We start from the raw sequence: 23,911 nt of genomic DNA, 5'->3' as shown, positions 1-23,911 counted from the left end.
CACCGAGCTCACAGGTGAAAGGTGTTTCACATATTAGAGAAGAAATTTATCCGAGCTCCAGTTCAGAGACAATTTGAAACTTTGAACGGTAAAATAGTTCCGAGGGACTACTCCACAGGGTTGCGCTTCAACCAACGCTGCAACAAGCTTGAAGGTTGATATGAGCCTCGATCCAAGGCACTGTTGTATGACCACAGGTGTAGAAGGTCCGAACTGTTGATACCACAAGTCCGAGTCAAGTGATCTGAGCTAATTGTCCTCAACAAGTGATCCAAACTATCTGTCCTCCAATTCGAGCCTCTCATTGTCACAGTTTGCAACTTTGCCCATATAGTTTTAACCTTAGACTTTTTCCTCCTCAACCTCCTTTAGTGCAGGACTTGTGAACTTTACCTTTTGTGTTATGCTCTGAATTAGTCTTCAACTATTGGATGGATGTCAAATGAAGGAGTACGAATTCTTATATATACAAATTTTTGATTTTAAATGAAGGGACATGACTCTTTGGAGGGAGGCCGACTTAGTTTAATTGAGCTTAGGTTGACTAGGGTAAAGAATAGTATATATTATCTTAAAAAATTGTTTTCTCTTAGACTACGAAGAGTTAGAGGATGAGTGAGGGCTCATTGGAAAGAGAAAAGAGTCCTCTACAAGCTAGTGAAGGAATCATTGTAATATGATGCCTTCAAGATGATAAAAAAATATTTTTCTTTATGAATGTTCAGGAATTTATAGTACAAACCTTGGGGTTTTTAGGATTCTTTATGCATAAGGACATTGGGACTAGGATAAGGGTTAGGGCATCTTCATTAGGGCTCCAAGTGTGGTCATCAAATATGTCTCATATTGACATCAATGACATTTATTGACCAACAATCTCCCCTTTTGTCATTGATGGAATTATTCTCTCTTCTTCCAACATTTTCTCTCCCTTTGACATCAATGACAAATGGGGTGTCCAAGTACTCCCCCTATCAAGCTGCCTCTTATCATGCTGCTCCCCCTGTCATGGTGCTTCTACCCTTGTTGATGTGTTGTCTTAATGTGATGCAAGAGCAATGACTCCCATCTTTTGGCGAAGATATTCAAATGCTTCTCGTGGTAGGGGTTTTGTGAAGATATCTGCAATTTGTTCCTTTGTATTGATGTATTCCAATATGATATTTTGTTCTGCAACTTGTTCTCGGAGAAAGTGGTATTTGATTGGAATATGTTTTGTCTTTGAGTGCATTACCAGATTCTTTGAAAGACTAATGGCGCTGGTGTTGTCACAATAGATAATGATTGGTTGATTAGTCTCTATGTTGACATCTTTCAATGCTTCCTTCATCCACAATATTTGTGTACAACTGTTTGCAACAACTATATATTCGGCTTCAACCACGGAGAGAGATATAGAAGATTGTTTTTGCTGAGCCAAGATACAAGACAATCTCCCATGAAGAATGCATTTCTGCTAGTACTTTTTTGATCGTCTACGCTTCTAGCCCAATCAGCATCGGTGTAAGCTGTCACAGTAAGAGTTGTGCTTTTGGGATACCATAGGCCAAAATTAGGAGTACCTTTCAAATATCTGAGAATTCTTTTCACAACCAACAAATGGGATTCCTTAGGAGCTGATTGAAATCTTGCCACCATTCCTACTGCTTGCATAATATCGGGTCGTGAAGCAGTTAAGTATAGAAGAGCTCCAATTATTGACCTGTAAAGAGTTGCATCTACCGAAGGGGATTCATCATCTTTTCTTAATTTGCAATCTATAGTCATCGGTGTGCTCATAGGAGCACATTCTTCCATCCCCTATCTCTTAAGCTTGTCTTTAAGATATTTTGCTTGGGATATGTAATGTTCCCAATTTTTGTGTGCGCAAAATTCACTAAGGAGTTTTGCCAATTTTTGGTGATATTAAATAAAAAGGAGAAAATATTATTTTGTGGGAGAAAAGTGGAAATCATTATTCTAATGAAGAATGGCGGCAAAGTAATATTTTATTAGTGGAAGGTGGGGACCACCAAAGGAGAGGACTAGCAATTATAAATAGAGCTTGAAGGCCTCCATTTGGTATCTTTGATCATTTGAGAATTCAACATTAGTTCTCTTGAGCTGCTTAGCCAAGACAACTATGCTGTTTAGCACAAGGAATTTCCGAGCGGGAATTCCACCCTCATTTCGGAGAACTTAGAGTGTCTCCCTAGTGAGGCAATTTGGGGAGCTCAATTCATAGTTTCCATTGGGCATATTTGCAAGTTATTTCAGCTGGTATGTTTTTCTTCCAGGGTGCAGAAGTGGTTCAAATTGCTTGTGGGGAGATCAATTACGAAGAAGTAGAACACCGAAGGATTTGTAGGGGATTTTCCCTAATTTAGTCGAATATTTTGTGGTGATTAGCAGGGCTGAGTTGAGAGAATTATTGGGGTCGAAATTCTGCATTTCTAGAAGTGCACAGGGGTTGGAGGAATAGAGGTTGAGGAGAGATAAAGGTCGGAGATTGGAGGCATTCCTTAGGGAAGAATTTAGCGAAAATTGGGAGAGATTTCCAGTGGTGGATTTGGGCTTAAGTCAACAGTATTAGTTTTGTGGTGCATTTTCTGGCCAAATTGGGCAATTTGCACTTACTGGGGGGCACCAGGGATTGGTGGATTCAACCAAAACCCTTTCTGGGTTTTTGCGGGTTTATTGAGAGGAGTCTATGGCTAATTTTACAGAATTTTTCTGGCGATATTCAGACATGAAATCCTAATTCTTATAGCAGGGCGAAATGCTAGTTAGCTGAGGAATTTACACCATTTTGTGGGTTCGACTTTGGCTTGGAGATAGGCCAAACCCTTTCTGGGTTTTTGGTGGACACTTTGGAGGCTCAAATAGGGGTTTCTTTCAGCCAACAATTGTAGAATTTCCAGGGTCAACGCAGAACATTGAGGAGAAGCCTTTCCTCTGCATCTAGGTAGCATATTTCTCACCTGGGATTGTTTAGCTTGCTTTGGCAAGCCTAGGTGCACACATTTCATGCATTGTACTCTTCTCCATATATAATAAAATGGCTGAATTTTGGTGCAGTTTCGGTGTAAATTGTGGGTGTTTGATTGTTGTTTAAATATTTCGGTGTTGTATGGTATTTTACTTTGTTTATCACTATTATTTCCTTTTTGGAACATTACATGATATGAACATACCTGCTTTAGTTTGAATTACTTGTAGTCCAAGGAAGTAAGATAATTCACCAATCATAGACATTTCAAATTCCTTAGACATATTTTGAGCAAATTCATGACTCATCTCATCATTGTTGCTAGCAAAAATCAGATCATCAACATATACAAGAGTGATTAGTAATTTATCCTTGTCCATTTTCATGTAGAGATTACTTCCTGCCACCCCCTTTTTGAAACCTTGTTGTTGTAGATAATGATCCAATCTTGTGTACCAAGCTCTAGGAGCTTGTTTCAATCCATATAACGCCTTTTTTAATTTACATACGAAGTCTTTTCCTTCTGCTAGATCAAACCCTTCCGGTTGCTCCATGTAGACTTCTTCCTTTAGGTCACCATTCAGAAATGTTGATTTCATGTCCATTTGATAGACTTTGAACCCTTTTGAACAAGAAAATGCCAAAAACATTCTTATAGCTTCTAATCGAGCTACCGGGGCAAAAGTTTCTTCAAAGTCAATTCCTTCAATTTGTGAGTATCCTTTACAAACAAGCCTTGCCTTATTTCTGATGATCTGTCCATCTTCATTCATTTTGTTTTTGAACTCCCACTTGGTTCCGGTAATATTTTTGTCTTTTGGATGTGGTACGAGTTCCCATGTTTCATTCTTTTTGATTTGAAACATTTCTTCTTCCATAGCATTCACCCAATGAGGGTCCTTACTAGCTTGAGCAAAGTTTTCTGGTTCTACCATGGATATTAAGATAACATCATATTTTCTTGGTGTATTTGTCATCTTTCTTCGGGTTTGTATTCCATCATTTGCATTCCCAATAATCTGTTCTTCCGGATGGTGTTTCTGAACAAATTTCACTTTTGATGGAGTTTGAGATGGTTCCTTTTGACTTTCTTGATTCTTTTCTTCCTTTGTTGTATCTTTTTCAGATTCTTCAAGAATAGAATCTTCTTCACGCAATTCAATTTCCTTTTCTGGAAGCGCCTCGTCAATCTTCACATCAATGCTTTCTACTATCTTTCGTAGTTGATTATTATAGCATTTGTATGCTTTGCTTCTTGTAGAATATCCCATAAATATTCCTTCATCAACACGGCAATCAAACTTGCCTGGTGAGTCATCATTGATCTTCATAAAGCATTTACTTCCAAAAATTCTAAAATATTTTATTGAAGCAAGTCTTCCTTTCCATAATTCGTATGGAGTGTTTTCATTGTTTGGTCTTAGTTGGGCTCTATTCAAGGAATACACTGTCGCCCCGACTGCTTCTCTCCAAAACTTGGCTTGCAAATCAGCTGCTAGTAACATTGTTTTTGCCATTTCTTGCACAGTTCTGTTTCTTCTTTCCACTACTCCATTTTGTTTAGGAGTTCTAGCTACGGAAAGTTCTCTTTTTATTCCATGTATTTCATAGAAATCATTAAATTCCTTTGAAGTAAATTCTCCTCTTCTATCTGTTCTAAGACACTTGATTTTTGATTCTTTTTTATTTTCCACAAGAGCTTTTAAATCTTAAAACTTTCAAAAGCTTCGGATTTAAACTTTATAAAGAACACCCACATCATGCTAATATATACTATAGTCATCTACAAATAAAGCAAAGTACCTTTCACCTTGTAGTGCTGGAGTTCTTGTTGGTCCACATAAATCTGCATGTGTGATCTCCAAAGGTTTTGATGTTGAGAATTCCTTGGTCTTGAAGCAAGTTCTAGTTTGCTTTCCATGTTGACATGGGCCACACACAACCTGTTCCGGCTTTATAATTTTTGGAATGTCCCTCACTGCACTTCTGTTGATATTAACCAAGTTGTCAAAGTTTAGATGTTCCAATCGCTTGTGACATAACCAGCTTTCATTTGCTTGACCAATATATCATTTTTCTTCGTGAATTTTACTTAAAATGTATACGTTCTCTGTGTAACGAATAAAATATATAAATAATATAAATATAATGTAAAAGATAATAATCATAAATAATAGTTAATTAGGCTAGTAATTAGTTTGAAGAGGCATGTCTAATAGGACATGACTCTTCATGAAGAGACACTTGCTTGGTATATAAGCAAGCCTCTCGTTTTCATTTGTAAATCATATTCATTCTTATTCATTTTAATATATAATATTTATATCTTCATGGATATCTTGATATTCCAAGTATTCTGGAGTAATTAATCTTAAGAAGGAACTTTGTTCGGTCCTCTAGGTTGCTTAACCGGTGCACAGAGCTCGTTCTCCGATCCAGGTCCTTGGCTATCAAAATTCGTCAATTTCGTCAACCTTGTTGCCGTACAATTGAGGCATTTTGCTCATAATTTGGGAGTTTCTCCTTTTCTCCGTTTTTCTAGGCCCTTGGCCATAAAAAAAAATTACCCAAAAAAAAAAAGTAAATAAAATTAAAAAAAGAAGAAGAAGAAAAAAAGTAAAAGAAAAAACAAAATGGACACAAAATCTCATACCAAGTATATTTAAAACTTTTTACATGGAGAAGCCTGTGGTTTTATAATAGCCCATGGTATTTTAAAAGTTAAAGAAAAAACAAGGATACAAAATCTCTTACGTGAAAAGTAAATATTACTTTTTACAGGAGGTTTTAAAAACAACCCATGGTAATAGCCCATGGTATTTTAAAAGTTAAAGAAAAAACAGGGATACAAAAGCTCTTACGTGAAAGGTAAATATTACTTTTTACAGGAGGTTTTAAAAACAACCCATGGTAATAGCCCATGGTATTTTAAAAGTAAAATAAAAAACAAAAGGGATACAAAATCTCATACCAAGTGATATTTAAAACTTTTTACGTGGAGAAGCCCGTGGTTTTAGAAACAACCCATGGTAATAGCCCATGGTATTTTAAAAGTAAAAGATATTTTGATAACATTGGAGAAAAAAGGTGTGATCTAAATAATTTTAATCGTTCAAATCTAAAGATTGTGACCGTACCAAGAGTCACGTCTCATCCAAATTAGTCACGACTCATCCAAATCTTCGAAAAAAAATATTATTATAATTATAAAAAAGGATACTATATAAGCCTTATATAGTTACATATAAAAGGAAAAGTGGGTCTCAAAAAAGTATATATAAATTTTATATAATTATAATTTTATAATATATATAAATTAAAATTATATAATATATATAATTTATAATTATATATATATAAAATTATTATTATATAAATTTTTTTATTAAAAGAGTGAAAAGAAGAAGAAGAAGAAGAGAATATTTGAAATATATAAATATTAAATATATATATATATATATATTAGATTTTTATAAGAGAGAAGTGGAAATATATTTTATAAATTAAGAGAATATATAAAATTAATAAAAAAAGAAGAAGAAGAAAAAGGAAAAGAATAAAAGGTTTTATATAAAAAAAAATTATTATAAAAAAAGAGTGATTTAAAAAGGTATTTAATATTTAAAGAGTAAAATGGAGACTAGTAATGAAAGGTTTCCTAAAACCTTTAGTAAAAGTGTTGATACATTATTTAAAATCAAAGGATCGCTCGCAGGAAGAGATATCATAATCACTATCAGTCCTGCTGAAAAAAGTAATTATGTTAGTCCTAAATGTGCTAACCAATTGGTGATTCCTGAATCAAATATAGTTGAAAATAATACTTTTGGCGAATATGACAAACAATATGAAATAAACAATTTACACCTAAATATTGGAGATTATACTTTTACCTCAAAATTCACTGTGAAAACCTTACGTTTTTTTGATAGTGACATTGTTTTGGGGTTACCTTGGATGGAAACTCTAGGTTCCTTTATTCTAAATACAAAGAAGAAGTTTTTAACATTTTCTTACAAGAAGAAGAAAATAACGCTCCAAGATTTTACACTAAAACCAAATTCAATAACACCAGAAGATATCTCAGATATTTCAAAGGTAATGTCTCAAGAAGGTAAAAAGGTATTACAAAATATGCAAAAAGAAATTGACAAAATCAATGTTGACAAAAATGAAGAAGTTTCTCGATTTAAAAACCATAGCGAAAAATTGCTGACACAAATTAAGAAACTTAAGAAGGATAAGAAGTCATTAAAATGCCAGGTTCAACAACTTATCAAGAAGGAAACATCAAATGTAGGAATTCAAGTTGATGACAAAACAACAAATATCGATTCAAGGAATGTCACAACTTAGGAAGAAGACAAGCAAGTTGAAGAAAACACGCGCTTGGATGTTGCAGTTCAAACAATGAACATCCCCAGTGAATGTTTCATAACCAACTCAACAACATCTTCGCCAGAAGAAAATATAAAAATTGGCACATGCCCAGTAAGGAAAAATCAAACAAAAAAAGTTCCATATCGGCATCCAAATCATGAGAACAGACGAATCAACCATGCTACATATTTGAACCAGTCGGAACCGAAACAACAAACTAATGTTCCAAAAAAGAGTAATGTAACCTCAACCCAGTGCTACGAGGACAAGTCGTTACAAAATTTTAGTGATCAGAATGCTATACAGAAGATTAATCTGGGATGGTCTGATCCCTTCTTAGTGCGACAATTTTGTTTGTCACTAAGAAGATCATATCAACTTGTATCAACGAGGATGACTATTTAGAGAGAGAAAGACATTCAAAGCTGAAAAAAAGAGCAAGCCTTTTTCATCGACAAGCTTTGAGGACAAAGCTTTTTGAGGAAGAAGGCAATGTAACGAATAAAATATATAAATAACATAAATATAATGTAAAAGATAATAATCATAAATAATAGTTAATTAAGCTAGTAATTAGGTTGAAGAGGCATGTCTAATAGGACATGACTCTTCATGAAAAGACACTTGCTTGGTATATAAGCAAGCCTCTCGTTTTCATTTGTAAATCACATTCATTCTTATTCATTTTAATATATAATATTTATATCTTCATGGATATCTTGATATTCCAAGTATTCTGGAGTAACTAATCTTAAGAAGGAACTTTGTTCGCTTCACTCTGGTGTTCTCACTCATTTTACCACAAGTTCTCCTAAAGAGGATTTTCTTATCTCACAACCTTTAGTACTAAAGATAACATTATGTCCTTGGTCACAAATCTGGTTAACGCTTAGAAGATTGTGTTTGAGTCCTTCTACCAACAATGCGTTTTGTGCTTTTCCCTTTCCATTAACAAGAGCAACCGGCCCTTTTCCGGCAATTTTAGCAGATCCACTTCCAAAGGATTTATTTCCATGCTTAATGATCTCTCTCTCAACTCTGTCCTTTTTACCGAGCTCTGATAGAATGAATATGTTGGAGCACATGTGAGCCCTAGCTGTAGATGTATATAAGCCTTAGATCTCTCATCCAAGCATGCTGGATATCAGACAGTCGCCAAACAAAAATTGGTGAGAATAAGGAGCTTAAGCTGCTGTCCAATCACACCAAAATAAGTGAATACATGGCTGTTAGGGTGAATCATGTGCATGGATATGCTGAGTTGGGAAAGCACTGCTGTTTCTACTCATCAAAACTGGCCATGATTAAGCAGCAAGGTATACTCAACCTGTCAAGTGCTTCTTTCTAACTTTAAGATTGCTGTGGTGTGAAAACCTGTTAGAATAGATTAATCTGGGAACTACTTAACCACACTACTGCTTCTCTGTAGCATGCAGCAATTTCCAAACATTTGGATGGTTCACTTGTCATGCATGCTGGAAATAAGCTGCTAGAGCACTCTGTTACTGCTAGTCTTGCTGGTTATTATTTTTCATGGTTGAACCTGCTGGAAGCACATCACTGTTTGCCACTTATAATGATAAGAACTGCTGGATAACAACCACTTCATAGGGAAGTTCACCTGCCAGCCCAGAATACCAGATTTTGTATATTTGGGAGGTCGAGCTAGGGTTTTAGAATTGCAAGCCTGCCTTGTAACAATGGTATTTTCTTTTCTTTTTAATATGTATATTTTTTAATATAAATTAGCAGTCATGTCAATAATAACATAGGAGACCAAGTTATCTCCAATCTGAATAAAGAGGTTGGGTAGGTCAAGGATAAGCAATTCAGTTTAGGGTTAAGTTTTCCAAATGTGGTAAAGGATCATCCACTAGCAAATTTAGAATTGAACTCATGAGAAGAGGAACCTGCCAAATACATCAAAGAGGTCGAATTAGGGTTTCGAGATGGAGACGTTATCCGTCAGACAGGCAAAACGAAGTGCAGGATCAATTTGGGTGACTTGTCTTGGAGGAAAAGACTAGGTTTGCCCAGAGGTCTAGGTGTGTCTGTCATTGAACAAGAATAATTTCTCTAATGAAAAGGTTGTTGGGTTTTTCCCCGTTGTGGGTTTTTCCCAGGGTGAATCTTGTCTCTCTTTTGTGCATTGTGATCTCTACTATTCGACTGTTCCTATGGTTGAATTTCTGAACTATATTTGTCGAATCATATAATTGGAATAAGATAAAAGAATATCCACATCAAAAGTAATTATCAGAAATATTGTGCTAACCCTAATTGCACCAGAAATCAACAATTGTCATTGGGACAAAAGTGGAGTATACAAAGTTGTTATCCATTGCTTTGAATGGACTTGCTCCATCTTGGAAACATTTTTTCCAAGGTGTTTGTGCTTGTGAGCATTTATCTAATTATGAGAAGCTTTGGGATAAATTAGTGCAAGAAGAGATCAGGTTGGAGTCATGTTCAATAAAGCATTAGGAAGCAAAAGATCTAGCCCTTATTGGGCGGATGAGGAAGGGAAGCAAGAAAGGATACATGAAGGGTAAGAAGGAGGAATCAAGACAAAGTAAAAAATATTTAAGGTAAAATGTTTTAGGTCTCACTGGTTGGGACATTATGCAAGCCAATGCTTGAAGAAAAAGAAGGGGAAGGCCAAGTAGCAGAAATAAGTTGCAAGGAGTGTAGGTACTATAGTAGGACTGGATGAGTTGTCACCCTAGCTTGAGATCGCCTTCTCCATGGTTTATTGTTTATCTTCCAACATTGCATCAAGTGTTGGATGGTATGTGGACAATGGGCATGGAGTCAAACAAGCTTCAAGGGTAAGAGGGAGGAATAAAGGTGGAGTTGGGTGATGATGCTACTTATCCTATAAAAGGATTGGGCTCCATTTCCTTTGGATTCCATCAAGGGATGTTCTTTAGTTAAGTGATGTTTTGTTTATTCATGTTTTGAAGATAAATATTCTTTCATTGTCTTGAATGATGGATCTACATTGTGTGACCAATTTTGATGATTAGAAGGTCATCATTAGAGATTGAATCCATGTTGTGGCTAAAGGGTTTGAGTTGGAGGTCTCTATAGATTGCAAGCAAATTTGGTAAAAGCATGGTGCTTTGGTGAATCATGGTACAAGACTATGTGAGTTTTGGCATAGGTTACACTATGGAGTGACTCTGTTGAAAAACTTAGTGCAGGGATTGCTAGACTTCAAGATAGAGAAGGAACGAGTATGCAAGGGATGTGTTCTTGGCAAACAATACACAGTTGCTTTTTCTAGCAATGAGCATAAATCAACATGGAGTCTTGATTTATGATCCACTTAGTGGTTCGTGTACCCATTCCATCCTCCTCTTTGACAAGTAGTTTGTATTATGTCACCTTTATTGATAGATTCTATTGTAAGACTTGGATTTATTTTTTGAAGACTAAGGATGAAGTGTTTAGTGAGTTCACAGAGTTGAAGTCCTTGGTTGAAAATGAAATAAGGAAGAAGTTCAAGGTGCTTCATTCTAATAATGGAGGTGAGTATACCTCGTTGAGGTTTAGTTATTTTTGTAGGTCAATGGGGATTAGGAAGAAGTTAACAATGCCTTACAACCCACAATAGAATGGGGTTGTGAAGAAGAAGAACAAGTCCATTGTTAAGATTGCTATGTCTTTGATTTGTGACATATATTTACCTGTGTCTTTTGGTAGAGGTTTGTAATTCAGTTATGTATATTTTGAACATTTGCCCTCACAGGATCTTAAAGGACAAAACACCAAAGGAGGCATTCACATTTGATTTGGTTGTCCAAGTTATATTCATGTTCTTGAGGAGAAGAGGACTAAGTTGGAATCCTTGGGTATCAAGTTCATCTTCGTGGGATATAATTAGACTTTTAAAGCTCTTAGGATCTATAATCCAACATAGTGGAAGATTGTGGCAAGCCAAGATGTGAAGTTTGACGAGGATGTGTGGTCCTCTAGATCACATGTATCCCCTTAAGTGATTTAAGGGAGTGAGGAGGTGGTTGTTCTAGATGTTGATTTAGAGGATAGAGAAAAATTAGATCTAGGTGTGGACGAGGAGGGCATGAAGATGGATATGCTCTCGCATTCTATTCTCACACATAAGAATTCAAGATGGCTTAGTCAAACATTGCAAGATGCACAGTAGCATGTAGGAGTGCCTAGATTTTTGATGAGGGAAAGTAATAAGTATATATCCTAGGAGATATGTTAACCATATTATATTGTCTACTTCCATTTATGATCCTTCTAGTGGCCTTGAGGAGGTGAGGTGTGACGACCTTATTGAGGAGTGTGTTGTTTGGGGTACAATTCGTTTCCAAGGGCCATTAGTTGATTTTGAAACTGCACTAGGTTAAGATTTGTAGATGGTAGGTTTAGTTGAGCTCTAGAAGGAGCAAATTGGTGTTTGTGAAAACACTTTTCTCGTAAATAGGGAGTGTTAACATATGGCGTTGCTTTAAAAATGTTTACACCATGCTTGAGGGCACTTTGTGTAATGTGGGATGCATGGTGTGTTGACCACCCTTGGTCGTACTATGATTAATATACACATTGGAGATAGTTTGCTCATGGATTGCTATGTCTTGACATGATGCTTATGTGTTTCACTTCCTTTGGAGGTTGGATTCTCTTCATGGTGCACACTTGGAGAGTTTGGTTGCATGCTTGGGAAGATAACCCACTAGGAGGATTAATATTGGGCATCTTAGAGGAGGGTATTGAGCCTAGGTAGCATGGGAATACTTGGTTGCTTGCATGGAGGCTTGTACTTGAGTTGAGGATGCTTGGGTTGAGGATTGATCATGTAGGTGTGGTGGTATTAGAAGTACACATGGCTTATGAGGGAGTGTTGAAGCATTAGAGGCCTTTGGAGGAGGAGTGTTTGACACATCTTGTGGAATGCTCACCTTGGCATCCTTTGTTGGATGTGCATGCCATGAAGCTTAACATGCATCACTTACTACTTAGAGTTGGAGTGCTTCACATGTGGTCTTGCTTCGCATTTGGTCCTATCTATTGTTTAGGAAGGTTGCTTGTTGTAACTAGATCCACGTTGTTGTCAATTCCCTCTCTCTTTCTTCATAAAAACAAAGGGAGGAGATAGTTTTTTCATATATTCATTCATGTTTATTCATGTCTAGTGGCTATGAGGAGGTGAATTCATAAAAACAAAGGGATGAGATAGTTTTTTCATATATTCATTCATGTTCAATCATGTCTGGTGGCTATAAGGTGAGTTGTAATGCCCTCACGGAGGGGTGTGATGTTTGGGGTGAAATTCTATTTTAGGAGCCACTGGTTGACTTTGAGACTATGCCAGGTTTAGATTTGTATATGGCAGGTTTGATTGAGCTCTAGAGGGATTAGAATGGTGTTTGTGAAAACACCTTCTTTGTAAATAGGGACTATTAACCTTTGGGTTTACCGTGAAAGTGTTGACACCATGCTTGAGGTGCTTCATGTGATGTGGGTTGCATGGTGTGTTGACTATCCTTGATTATACTTTGATTGGCATACACATTGGAGATAGCTTGCTCATGGGCTGCTATGCCTTGACATGATGCTTATGTGGTGCACTTCCTTTGAAGGTTGGAGACCTATGTGGCATAGTTACTTTCTTCATAGTGTACACTTGGAGAGTTTGGTTGCTTTATTGGGAGGGAAACCCACTTGGAGGAGTATTGGGCGTCTTAGAGGAGGGCATTGAGCCATAGGTAGCATGGAAACACTTAGTTACTTGCATGGAGTCTTGTACTTGACTTGAGGATGCTTGGGTTGAGGAGTGATCATGTAGGTGTGGTGGACCTGGAGGTACATGTGGTGTATGAGGGAGTGCTGAAGCAATTAGAGGCCTTTGGAGGAGGATTGTTGGACACATCTTGTGGTTCGGATCCTTGTTTGACGTGCATGCCTTGAAGCTTGACATGTGTCACTGCTTTTCAATTTGACTAACTATAGTTACTGACAATTTATTACCTGGCAAATTCTCTTGCTGTAAATTAATTTGCTGTAAATCTACTGAATAAAAGCACTGCTGGAATTTTTAACAGGTAAATGAAATGTAAACAACAGGAGCAAAATAACCAATCTCATACACATGCAGTCAAAAAATTTACCCTTCAAATCTGCTGTCCATTATCTTCTGTTTTACAGTATTCAGGGGCTACCTTACTGGAAAAATAAACACCCACTGAGGAAAATTACAGACAACAAGTCCTGGAATTTTTCCAGCTGATAAAAACCTTCCTGCAAATCCTCTCCTTCAATCTTGCTGGCTGCTGGATCCTTCTCCCTTGCCACCCTTTCTTCTTTTCCTTTGGAATCTGCACACTTGGATGAATGCCCTTCTCTACCCAATCACTGAGATCCTCACAATCTCACTGACTTATGCTCACTTGATGTGTCTTTTCTCTTAGCCGAGCCTTTTTTTAGAAGTTTGAGTTATTGACTGAATCCACAACCCTAATCTCCAAAGTGATTCTTCACTTGAGATCAATGGTTGAGATTCATCTGATTCACTAATGCAAATAACCTTTGCATTTCATTAGATTAACTCACATTTTCATATAAAAGGAAATTACCTTAATAATTCCTTTAATTAAACCAATTTGCTAAGGTTAAAGGTGCTTGGATGACTTCCACACATCTAGACACTTAGACCTGTGTGGAAGTACCTATCTAATCCTACTGATCAACAAAGTTGAAATGCATCACGTGGTCCTATCTATTGTTTAGGTAGGTTGCTTGTTGTTAACTAGATTGACTTTGCTATCAAGTAATCACATGCTTGTATTAGAGATGTGATAGCTAGAGCAAACTAGTCTCTTTGTACTCTTCTTCATTGTATTTGCTCTCTTTTGTCTTGAGTGCTATGGTTCTTGAGGATACTCAAGGGAAGACTAGGGTTAGGATTTTTCCCCAAGAAGAGAAGGGAATCTAAGGTTTGGGAGAAACCCTAGAGGTCCAAAAGGAGCACATGATCTTGTTGTTGCTATGAAGAAGACTAGGGTTTTGTGGCACTTGGAAGCCCTATTGCTACATGGACTGCTTGATGTGGAAAAGATAAAGGGAGATTATCTTGTACACTTGTTTGATGCAAGTGAAGGTGCTAAGGAGGACTTGCCAATGTGTATGCTAGCTTGTTGATGATCTTCAGTGGAGCGACCAACTTTGGTTGTGAGAGATTCTTAGCTAGGAGTTGGTGGCTAGCTTTTTCTTATGGTTTTGATTTTCCTAGCTAGTTCTTGGAGAGCATGACTTGGATTAGCATGTTTTTAGGTTTGGTACGAACTTGTACTTCATCTTATAAATAAATAGGAAATGTTCCTACTCCCAAATGGTGTGTACTTGCAGATATGAATTTCAACTCATGTTATCTTAATGATTGAGTAGTTTATTGTCCTAGTTATGAACGCTGATTTGACATAAGATTGAACATATTTCATTAAATGATTTAACAAATATATAGAAGTGAAAGGGGCAGATCTACTGTTTTTTTTTCCTCGTAACACCCTTAGATGGGCCGAACTCCCACCTAGTCGATTCTACCATAGGGAGCTTGACCCTGATGGACCCAAAAGAATTGAATCTGTGCCTCATGACAAAGGGCCAATGACTTGGCAGTGGGGGCTTCAACCAACTGGGCTACCCATTAGGGCTAAATCTATTGTTGTTGTTAGTCATTTCAAAGCTGTTATAAGCTTGGGAAGTGTGCCCAAAGGGATGAAACATTGTTGCATATTATTATTATTATTATTTTTAAGAAATGAGTATGTATGTATTTATATTAAAAAACAAAAACGGGAGAGGGCCCAACACCCTTACATAGAATCTCAGTTACATCATATGCAGTTTTATCCAAGTAAACTGAGAGTTTACGTTTGAGAGGAGTGCACTAGTTCACACAAAATATTTTGCAACTATAAATCTTACAAACTGTCCTCAACAACCATATACATTTACAAAATTTCTTACTAAAAAGAGAAGTGACGAAACCAAGCTTGCCACAAAAAACTTTGTAAAGATTGCTATGATAAGTCGACGCTATGACTGCCCTTGTTTGGGCCATGAGGGCGACGAAATCTTTTTGCACCTGAAGAAGGGATACCCACAACTTGCTCGCCATTTGAGCTACCACCAACCGCAGATGAAGAGACCTCCAGAGCCACCACCCGCTCTGTAAGGAGAAGGATTTCCTCCTTCATATCATCCAGTGAGCCCTCTGTTTCCACTTCGTGCATAATAATTTTCGCAAAACCTCTCTTGTCCTGTTGGACTTGAAATATGAATTGCTCCTACTTTGCATATTATGGAATTGGTATGAAGAAACTCCTTTGGTTCAAATTGAGCTTTCCTTGGGCCATCAAGGAGCCTTTTTTTGCTAATGAGTCAACCTCCGAATTCAAGAGTCAAAGGATGTGAAAAAAATTTACTCCTTCAAACTTTGTCAACAAGGAGAGGATTCTTTGATTGGCTGGAGTCGAGTCATTGGTGATTAATGCTTTCCCTTTTGTAAATTGGATGACCAATAAGGAGTCTCCAAATGCATTTAGCTTTGAGATTTTATGATCACATGCAATTTTGAGCCCTTTCCATAAAGCCGGAAACTCTGCTTGGTTGTTGGTTCCTCTCCCAAGTCCCCACGCAAACTGAGACACCATTTTTCGATCGGGATCGAAAATGATCCTTCCTGCTCCAACCTCCCCTGAAACATTGTTGCATTGAAGTACACTTGTTTGATGCTTATTAGTTATTTTCACGGGCTGCTTTATGTATTTGGCTGAAGAGAAGTGAAGTATTTGGTGCTGTAAATTAATATTTCAGATTCAACCCTAAGGCTGAAAGCTCACATGAAATAGTTACAGGAAACCTCAAGGGTGAGGTGAAATTTCTGAAGTTGCGTAATTGCTCTACATTGAAATTTCTATATGACCAATTCAAAATCCTTGGTGGTAGACTGTACAATTTACAGACCCCCCTCTCTCTCTCAATCTCCACAATTCACATATGAGATATTTATCTTTTCTTGACCTTGATCGTTGGCGTTTTGTATCCCATAGCTTTGCATCTGTCATGTGACACATGCTCCTCTTGATTCGACACTTGTACTTAGTCCCGATGCTTAACACTCGTACATCCTGACACATGGTCACACGAATTATGTTAGGTCTTTACTCTTGATTTTAATGACCTTTTGATCCACATGGAAATAATGTGTTGATAATTGCTTATGGAAGAAACAGTTATCACATTTTATTGTGCGCTTTGCCCTTGTACTCATTAACTTGTTTTAGTATTGTGTTATCTGTTAGGTTCATTCAAAATAATTATTATTTTATTTTCATATTTGTCATTACATCCAAACATCATTGTTGCCCATTAAGCACATCCAGACACTGCTGTCAATTACAGTGGTACAACATGTCTGCTGCCTGAGAAAATGATCCCTAGGTTTTTAGGTCTAGAATGAGAAGTTTAGTTTCAGTATTCTTTTCAAAGTTTTCTTTTGAGCTACTGAAATTGAAGAAACTGTCACTGTTTTAAATTCCAGGGGTTTATCACAAATTATTTTTCAGTAATTCTTCATGATTTGGTTATTTGTTTCTTCCGATTTCTTTCTTGCTTATACTATTTAACTGAAAGATGTAATTTCTTTCATTTCTATGCTAGTCATTTACTCAGAAAACTCAGTTTTCTTTAATTTTTGGCAATGATTTACGATAATGTTCCATAATATCCTTCTGTGAAAGTGCCTGTATAGCGTAAAATTTAAGTGTATGCCATGTATATTTATGGGTCACTATTTTATTTTTGACAATTTGACTGTTTTGTGAAATGTATACTTTGTTGGTAGCTTCTGATGATTCAGTTTCTGATAATCTTATGCAGAAAGACAAACAGAACAGCTCAATGGGGCTATCTTCAAACAGCAATAGCAGTGAAGGACTTCAGCTTTGTGTCTTTGACATGAGAAGAGGACAGCATGAAGGTCAAGAGCTTGATAAAATTCTCTTTTTTCATCCCACAAGCTGTCCTCTTACTAGCCAGCTTTCTGTCATTGGACTCGGTGAAGGCCTCATTACATTCACTAGGTCGGTAATTCGGAAAATGGTAGCCATTCAAGTTTTCTATCGTTTGCTGTAACTTCGTAGTTTAGAAAAATTGTGAAAAGTTGTGTTAGTTTATTGTACCTTTTCAGTTACAAGAGATGACCTGTATGGAAAGTTAAGAAAATAACTAAAAGAGATATTGGCTACTAGCTGGAACTACAAAGGATTGGGTTTTGAAACCATTGCAAACTTTTTATCTTTTCTGTTTTGAGCATTGTATTTACATTTATATTTATAATGATTATTGACAGTGGACACTGCACATGTGACAGAACTACTTGTCTGGGCATTGTGATATAAGAAGAATGGAACACCAATGTGTTGAATCCAATGTTTTTAAAACCAGAACCGGTGACCGGACCGGTCCACCTAATGAACCGGTTTACCGACCGGAACCGGTCTAACCGGGACTGGTTTGGTCTAAACGAACCGGTTTTAAAAAAATACATTAAATAATTAATTTTTAATGAAACAAAACTATTTTTAAGATGTAAAACCATGATTCCAAGCCAATAGAGACAAAATATGCAAAGTTTGCTCATTTATATACCATGTAAAGGTGAATATATCAAAATGGCACCGAGTGCAATACATATCATCGACAAAATAGCAAAATACATAAGAAATGAGGCTCTAAATGGCCTATAAAGTCCAAAAACAATGCTGCAAGCTATGAGGCCATTGGCCTACTACAAGTCTACAGTGTACACATGAATCATGATCAATCATCAAGTTCATTACCACTACTAGACATAGGATCATCATCAGGAGCTACATAGACATCATCTGGTTTAGAGTCTGAGGATGCCTCAACCTAATCTGCAACCTCAGTATCAATGCCACCAATGACAATAGAGGTGGACCTAATGGAAGCATGAGTTTGTCGACCTGCATGACTAGTGCCTTCCATTGGTTCTTTGCCTTTCCTTGATGCCGCTACTGATCCTGGTTCTGATGCCGCCACATAATCTGCTTCATCCCCTCGCTAAAGCCATGTCGATATCAAAATCAGCCTCAAACACAGGTTCTTCAGTCTCCTCCACCCATTCTGATGTTGGATCAATATCATCCAACACAATGGGATCTAGATCAGGAGTTTTGCTCACCATTTGGAGCTCTGATTGCATTTATTGTTTACCCCCAAACCATGAAATCCTGAAAACCATTAAGTTTGCTGAATTTTGAGTGAAATCTAAAATTCTAGTTTCTCCATATGAAATCCAATGAGGTCGAAACCACTCTCAAACATCCTGAGTCATTTCATGGTAATGTTAAAAATTTAAGTAAAAGGATGAAAATGAAAATTAAAGGAAATGTCACTTTTACTTTAAGAATTTAACATTACCATTAATTGCCAACATTGTTAGGGTTGAAACACCCTTAGTTCCCCCCCAAAACCCCTAAAACACAGTCAGATATATGATTTTTTAACTTTACGGTGGGCATGCCTAAAACCGGCCGGTTTGATACAAACCGACCGGTTTCGTCCTAAACCGACCGGTTTTCACCGGTTAGGGCTAAAAAATGGCGAAATGCCCTGTCCAACCGGGTTTTTTGGCCGGTTCAGACCGACAGCCTTGCTAACTGGCCGATTTGACCGGTAACCGGTTTTTAAAAACGGTTTTGAAAACACTGGTTGAATCCAGTTAGAGAATGAGGGTTCTGCCTAGTCCATGATGTCTGGACTAGAAGACGGACCCACAGATTTCACTTTAGCAGATTTTAATTATTTCCTATGTATTGACTTAGGGAATATTTATTTTTCCTAAAGTCAATTTATAATTTGATCCCAGCCTATTATTTTAAATTATTCACAGCCTTGTAAGTGCTTTGTCGGGCCTAGGTCGAATTATAAAGGGGAGATAAGGCAGCTGGTGGAGTAAGTTCGAATTGACATCAGATGTGTGTGCTCTTCACCAATTGAGGGTAGCAAGTTTCGGCTCCCGGGTTTCATGTTCAGTGCAGATCCGCATATGGAGAGAGCCCGTATGACCCTCAGAATTTCCAGATCGACTTTTCCAGCAGTAGCACAGAAGGTTGTACGAGTTGTACGGATTCTGTACTGCGCAGCATAAGGAGGCTGAGAGGGTTAGGCCGAGTCCAGTTGGGCGCAAAGGGGTTTTGGAGGATTGCTGAGTGTTAAGGGAAGTTTTCCCTCACCTATGCAATTTTTCTGTAGAGACCAATTGCTGAAGTTAATAATAAGAGAACACACACTTTGCAGGTTTACCCCAGTTGCGGTTTCCTGGGTAAATTTTTGGTGTTTATGTTTTAATGTGCTTGTGTCTTCAGAGTTTATTTCTGCTGCAAATATTCAGTTAAAATACTAAACATATTTAGTAAATGCATTTGAAAGTTCAGTTTTTAGTTATTTCATTTCAGAAAATTTATTAAATTAGTAGCTGTGTATTAAAATCTAACATGGTATGAGAGCTTAGTCTCTGATTGAAGACCAGAAAGCTGTGTCTACTTCCTCAGGAGCAGGTTAAAGATAGAGAAGGCAGAGTTTATCAGTGAGCACCCTCACTAGGGTTTTTCAGAAATCGACCTGTGGTAGGGTTTTCTTGGAGCTTCTTTGTGTAAGGTTTTTCTGAGCAGATTGAATAGCACCATGGCATATTTGGTGTTTTGAGGATTGCCTTGATGGGGCCTTAAATTTTTGTTCTTGGAGGGAGAGGATTGGTGTAGTGCTAGAGGAGCAAGGAGTTTGGGAGTTTGTGGATAGTTCACTAGCCCAACCAACAAACCCTCAACAACTGGCTCAACACAATAAGAAAGACACAAAGGCCAGAAAAACTATCCTTATACCTCAACTGTCCAGGAAGAAGGCCAGAAAAACTATCCTTATACCTCACCTGTCTAGGAAGAAGACAACTCAGGCCATGTGGGCAGTGATCATAGGGCTGTACTAGATTTCGAGTGAGGCCAGGAAGCTGGTACTCAAAGACAAACTCATAAACATCGGGGTGGCGATGTCGGAGTCTGTGGTCTCATATCTCACCAGGTTCATCTGAGTGAGGGACAAGCTAGCTGGAGTTGGGGAGACAGTCTCGGATAAAGACCTTGTCAATTTTGCGTTGTTGGGTTTTCCCAAGTCATGGGAAAACTTTATTGATGCAGTGAGTGGTAGAGAGAAGCTTCCAGATCGGGAGCGACTATGGAGTGACTGTGTCCAAGAGAAGATTTGGAAGTAGACTAGATCCGGGTCTCATGTTAAGATCGAGGAGCAGAACTTTGCCCTAGTTGGTAAAGGGGGCAAGGCTAAAGGAAAGAAAGGCGTAGGAGGGGCCGAGTCCAGCTCTAGAGGTGAGAAGAAGAAAGATCTAAGTAAGATAAAGTGCTTCTCTTGCCATTAGTTCAGACACTACACGAAATTTCTAAACAAGAAGAAGTGGTCCAAGAAGGACCAAGTGGCAACATCAACAGAGGTGGAGGAGTCTTTTCTCACTTTGAGAGGGAGTTCTCGCTCATAGCTTTGCATGAAAAGCTCAGTGGCTAGCAACATGTGGTCTATTGACCGTGGAGCATCCTGTCATATGATTGGGAACAAGTAGTGTTTTAGCTGGTGGATCGAAAAGGACATGCAATTTCACATAGAGCTAGGAAATGATTGCAGGTACCTAGCCAAGGGCGTGAGTATTGTCAAGTTTGAGAATCCTCTCTACCTCAGAGATGTCGTCTACGAGTCCGGGAACCCTCTCTACCTCAGAGATGTCCTTTATGACCCAGGTTTGAAGAAAATTCTTGTTTCAGTCTCAACCCCAGAAAACGAGGGCTATGAGGTTATCTTAAGCAGAGAAAAGGCCTTTATTAGGCCTTCAAACTTTGGAACAGCCAAGCAGATTGGTGTTAGGGTGAAGAACCTCTATAGACTTCAATTTGAGACAGACGCAACCTTGAGTAGCAGAGGAGGCAATGAGCAAAGTCGTGACCTTGGGGAGCTTTGGCATAGGCATATGGGTCACTTACACCATGGAGTGTTGAAGATTCTCAGAGAGATTGCCAACGAACTGCCATAATGCAACGTAGACCAACATGACGTGTGCAAGGGTTGCACACTTTGTTGGAAAATACATTAGGGTAGCTTATTAATCTATCTTTTCCTTACTTTGACATTATTTGTGTCATTATATTATCCTTCTTCTGTTTATGCCTATGTTCTTATCATCAGATCAATGCCAAAAGAAAAATCAATGAAGATCACATGAACACAAGATATAGGCTCCAAGCCATGGCAAAATCCCTTCAAGGGGAAAACCCAAAAGGACTTTTCTTCTTATAGAATCAGTTTCAAAGGAGACTTCCAAGACCAAGACAAAACCCCTACTTCCACCAACAACCAAGTTAACGAGCCAAAATTCCTTGACAAGGTCTCCAAGGACAGCGAGATAGGTTTTATTCGAACAAAGGCTTTTCTAGCCTCAAGACTCTCTAATGAACTGTGGTACATCTTGTAACCTTGGACTTGAGGTAACCCTAGGTGCCTTGCATAATAGAGCTATTTCAGGCAGATAAGAGATCTTTGAATTCTTCAAGAATAAATCACCTCCTTCACAAGGATCTTCTAGCCTTCTAAGTCCTTCGCATGCCCTTAACCAACTGCAGATTAGATACCAAGATATGCAAGCTTCTTGTGTTTTAATGGAGGTCTAAGTCCTCCCTTTATATAGCCTTCCAAGTGGCTCTTCAAGCCCACTCTAGGTCGACATATGCTAGTTGGCTGACTTGATCTTTTGGGAGCATCTAGATTCTAGACACTTCTAAAAATACAATAATATTTTTCTTCCAGATACAACTGCCTGAATGGGTCTTACATAATGATAGTGACTCTTAACTCATTCAAACCCTAGGAGCATTCAATGGATGCTTGACCTAGTGACCAAATGACATAAGCATGAAACCTGTGCTTCATAAATAATTTTTCTTTTGTTCTTTACATCATTTTCTTTCTCCAAATAAGATATACATCATTACATGAGTCAAATGACAATTATGAAGATCCAAACTAGTTACATTCTTCAACACACTTCGCAAGTACACCAAGACATCCTTCCCCAACAAAGACAACAGGGCCAAGAGCATCTTAGAGCTGGTTCATTCAGATGTTTGTGGACCATTTTCCTTTCCATCCTATATGGGATACAAATACTATGTCATCTTCATTGGTGACAACTCGAGAAATACATGAATCTCTTCATGAAGAAGAAAGATGTAGTCTGCTCGAAGTTTGTGGAGTTGAAATCCTTGGCAGAGAACTAGACCGGTAGGAGGATCAAGGCGCTAAGGTCTGACAACGGTGGGGAGTACATCTCCATTACCTTCAAGGATTTGTGTGCCAAGGAGGGCATTAGGAGGGAGCTCACCACACCTTATAACCTTCAATAGAAAGGGGTGGCTGAGCGCAAAAATCAGAGCATTGTTGGAGCCGCTAAGGAAATGTTGTATGACCAGGGGCTACCAATGTCACTTTGGGCAGAGGCATGCAACACTGCAGTCTTTTTGTAGAATAGGAGCCCACACAGGGTGCTAGGTAGAATTACAGCAGAGGAGGCTTTCACATGCAAGAAGCCTGACATATCTCACTTCTGGAATTTTGGCAGCCTTATTTACTTCCATGTGTCGTTTGATAACCGGAAGAAGTTGGAGCCCACAATAGAGAAGGGAATTTTTGTAGGCTACAACGAGACGCCTAAGGCGTATTGGGTATGTGTCCCAACACTTAGAAAAACAATGATTAGGCGTGATGTGAGATTTGAGGAGGAAAGGACTGTTAGGAAGTTTTTTGGAGCATGAGAAGGGTGCAATACAAGAGGAGGAGCAACAAGATCCCAAGCAGAAGGCTCAACCAGTTCCTTAGACTTCATCACAACTAGTAGTTGGGTAGGCCGAGAGAGTGCAGGAGGAGAGAGCATAGCGAGTGGAGCCCACTCAACGAGTGATCCCTAGCACAGGGGGAGGACAAGCCAAGTGGGTAGATCAGTTGATCAGGGAGGTTCAGGAGAGAGTTGGAGCCCCCGACTCCACATTTATATAAAGTATATAGCCATAAAGATACACGAGGTACATGGTACTGATGACTGAGTTGATAGACTCAGAGCCTTCTTGTTAGGAGGAGGTAACCTCATAGTAGGTATGGCAAGATGCCATGGTGGAGGAGTTTTCCTCCATCATGATGAAGGATGCATGGGAGATAGTGCCAAGACCAGTCGACAAATCAGTGGTTGGTTCTTGTTGGGTGTATAAGATTAAGCACGAAGATGATGGGAGTGTGGAGTAGTGCAAGTCTAGATTTGTGGCCAAAGGGTACTCTCAGGTCGAAGGGATAAACTATGATGAGACATTTGCAGCCGTGGCCTAATACTCGTCCATTAGGACCATATTGGCGATTGTAGCACAGATGGGGTAGAAGGTCCACCAAATGGGCGTAAAT

General features: G+C 38.2%; 1 protein-coding gene across 1 annotated transcript in view; it reads left to right on the top strand.

Annotated features, from left to right (window-relative positions):
- Nucleotides 1-23,911, top strand: part of LOC149238883 (vacuolar fusion protein CCZ1 homolog) — a 383,381-nt gene that overhangs the window by 52,385 nt on the left and 307,085 nt on the right. The window contains exon 2 of the mRNA XM_089373214.1: nt 17,261-17,463. Within this exon, the coding sequence (XP_089229340.1) occupies nt 17,261-17,463 (203 nt within the window). The remainder of the gene's footprint in view (nt 1-17,260; nt 17,464-23,911) is intronic.

Source organism: Pinus tabuliformis, chromosome 8, assembly GCF_031772625.1.
Source record: "Pinus tabuliformis cultivar Carrire ecotype Pingquan chromosome 8, CPIR1, whole genome shotgun sequence".
Lineage (NCBI taxonomy): Eukaryota > Viridiplantae > Streptophyta > Pinopsida > Pinales > Pinaceae > Pinus > Pinus tabuliformis.
The sequence above is the reverse complement of the archived record's forward strand: the minus strand, read 5'-3'. Positions and strand labels throughout refer to the sequence as shown.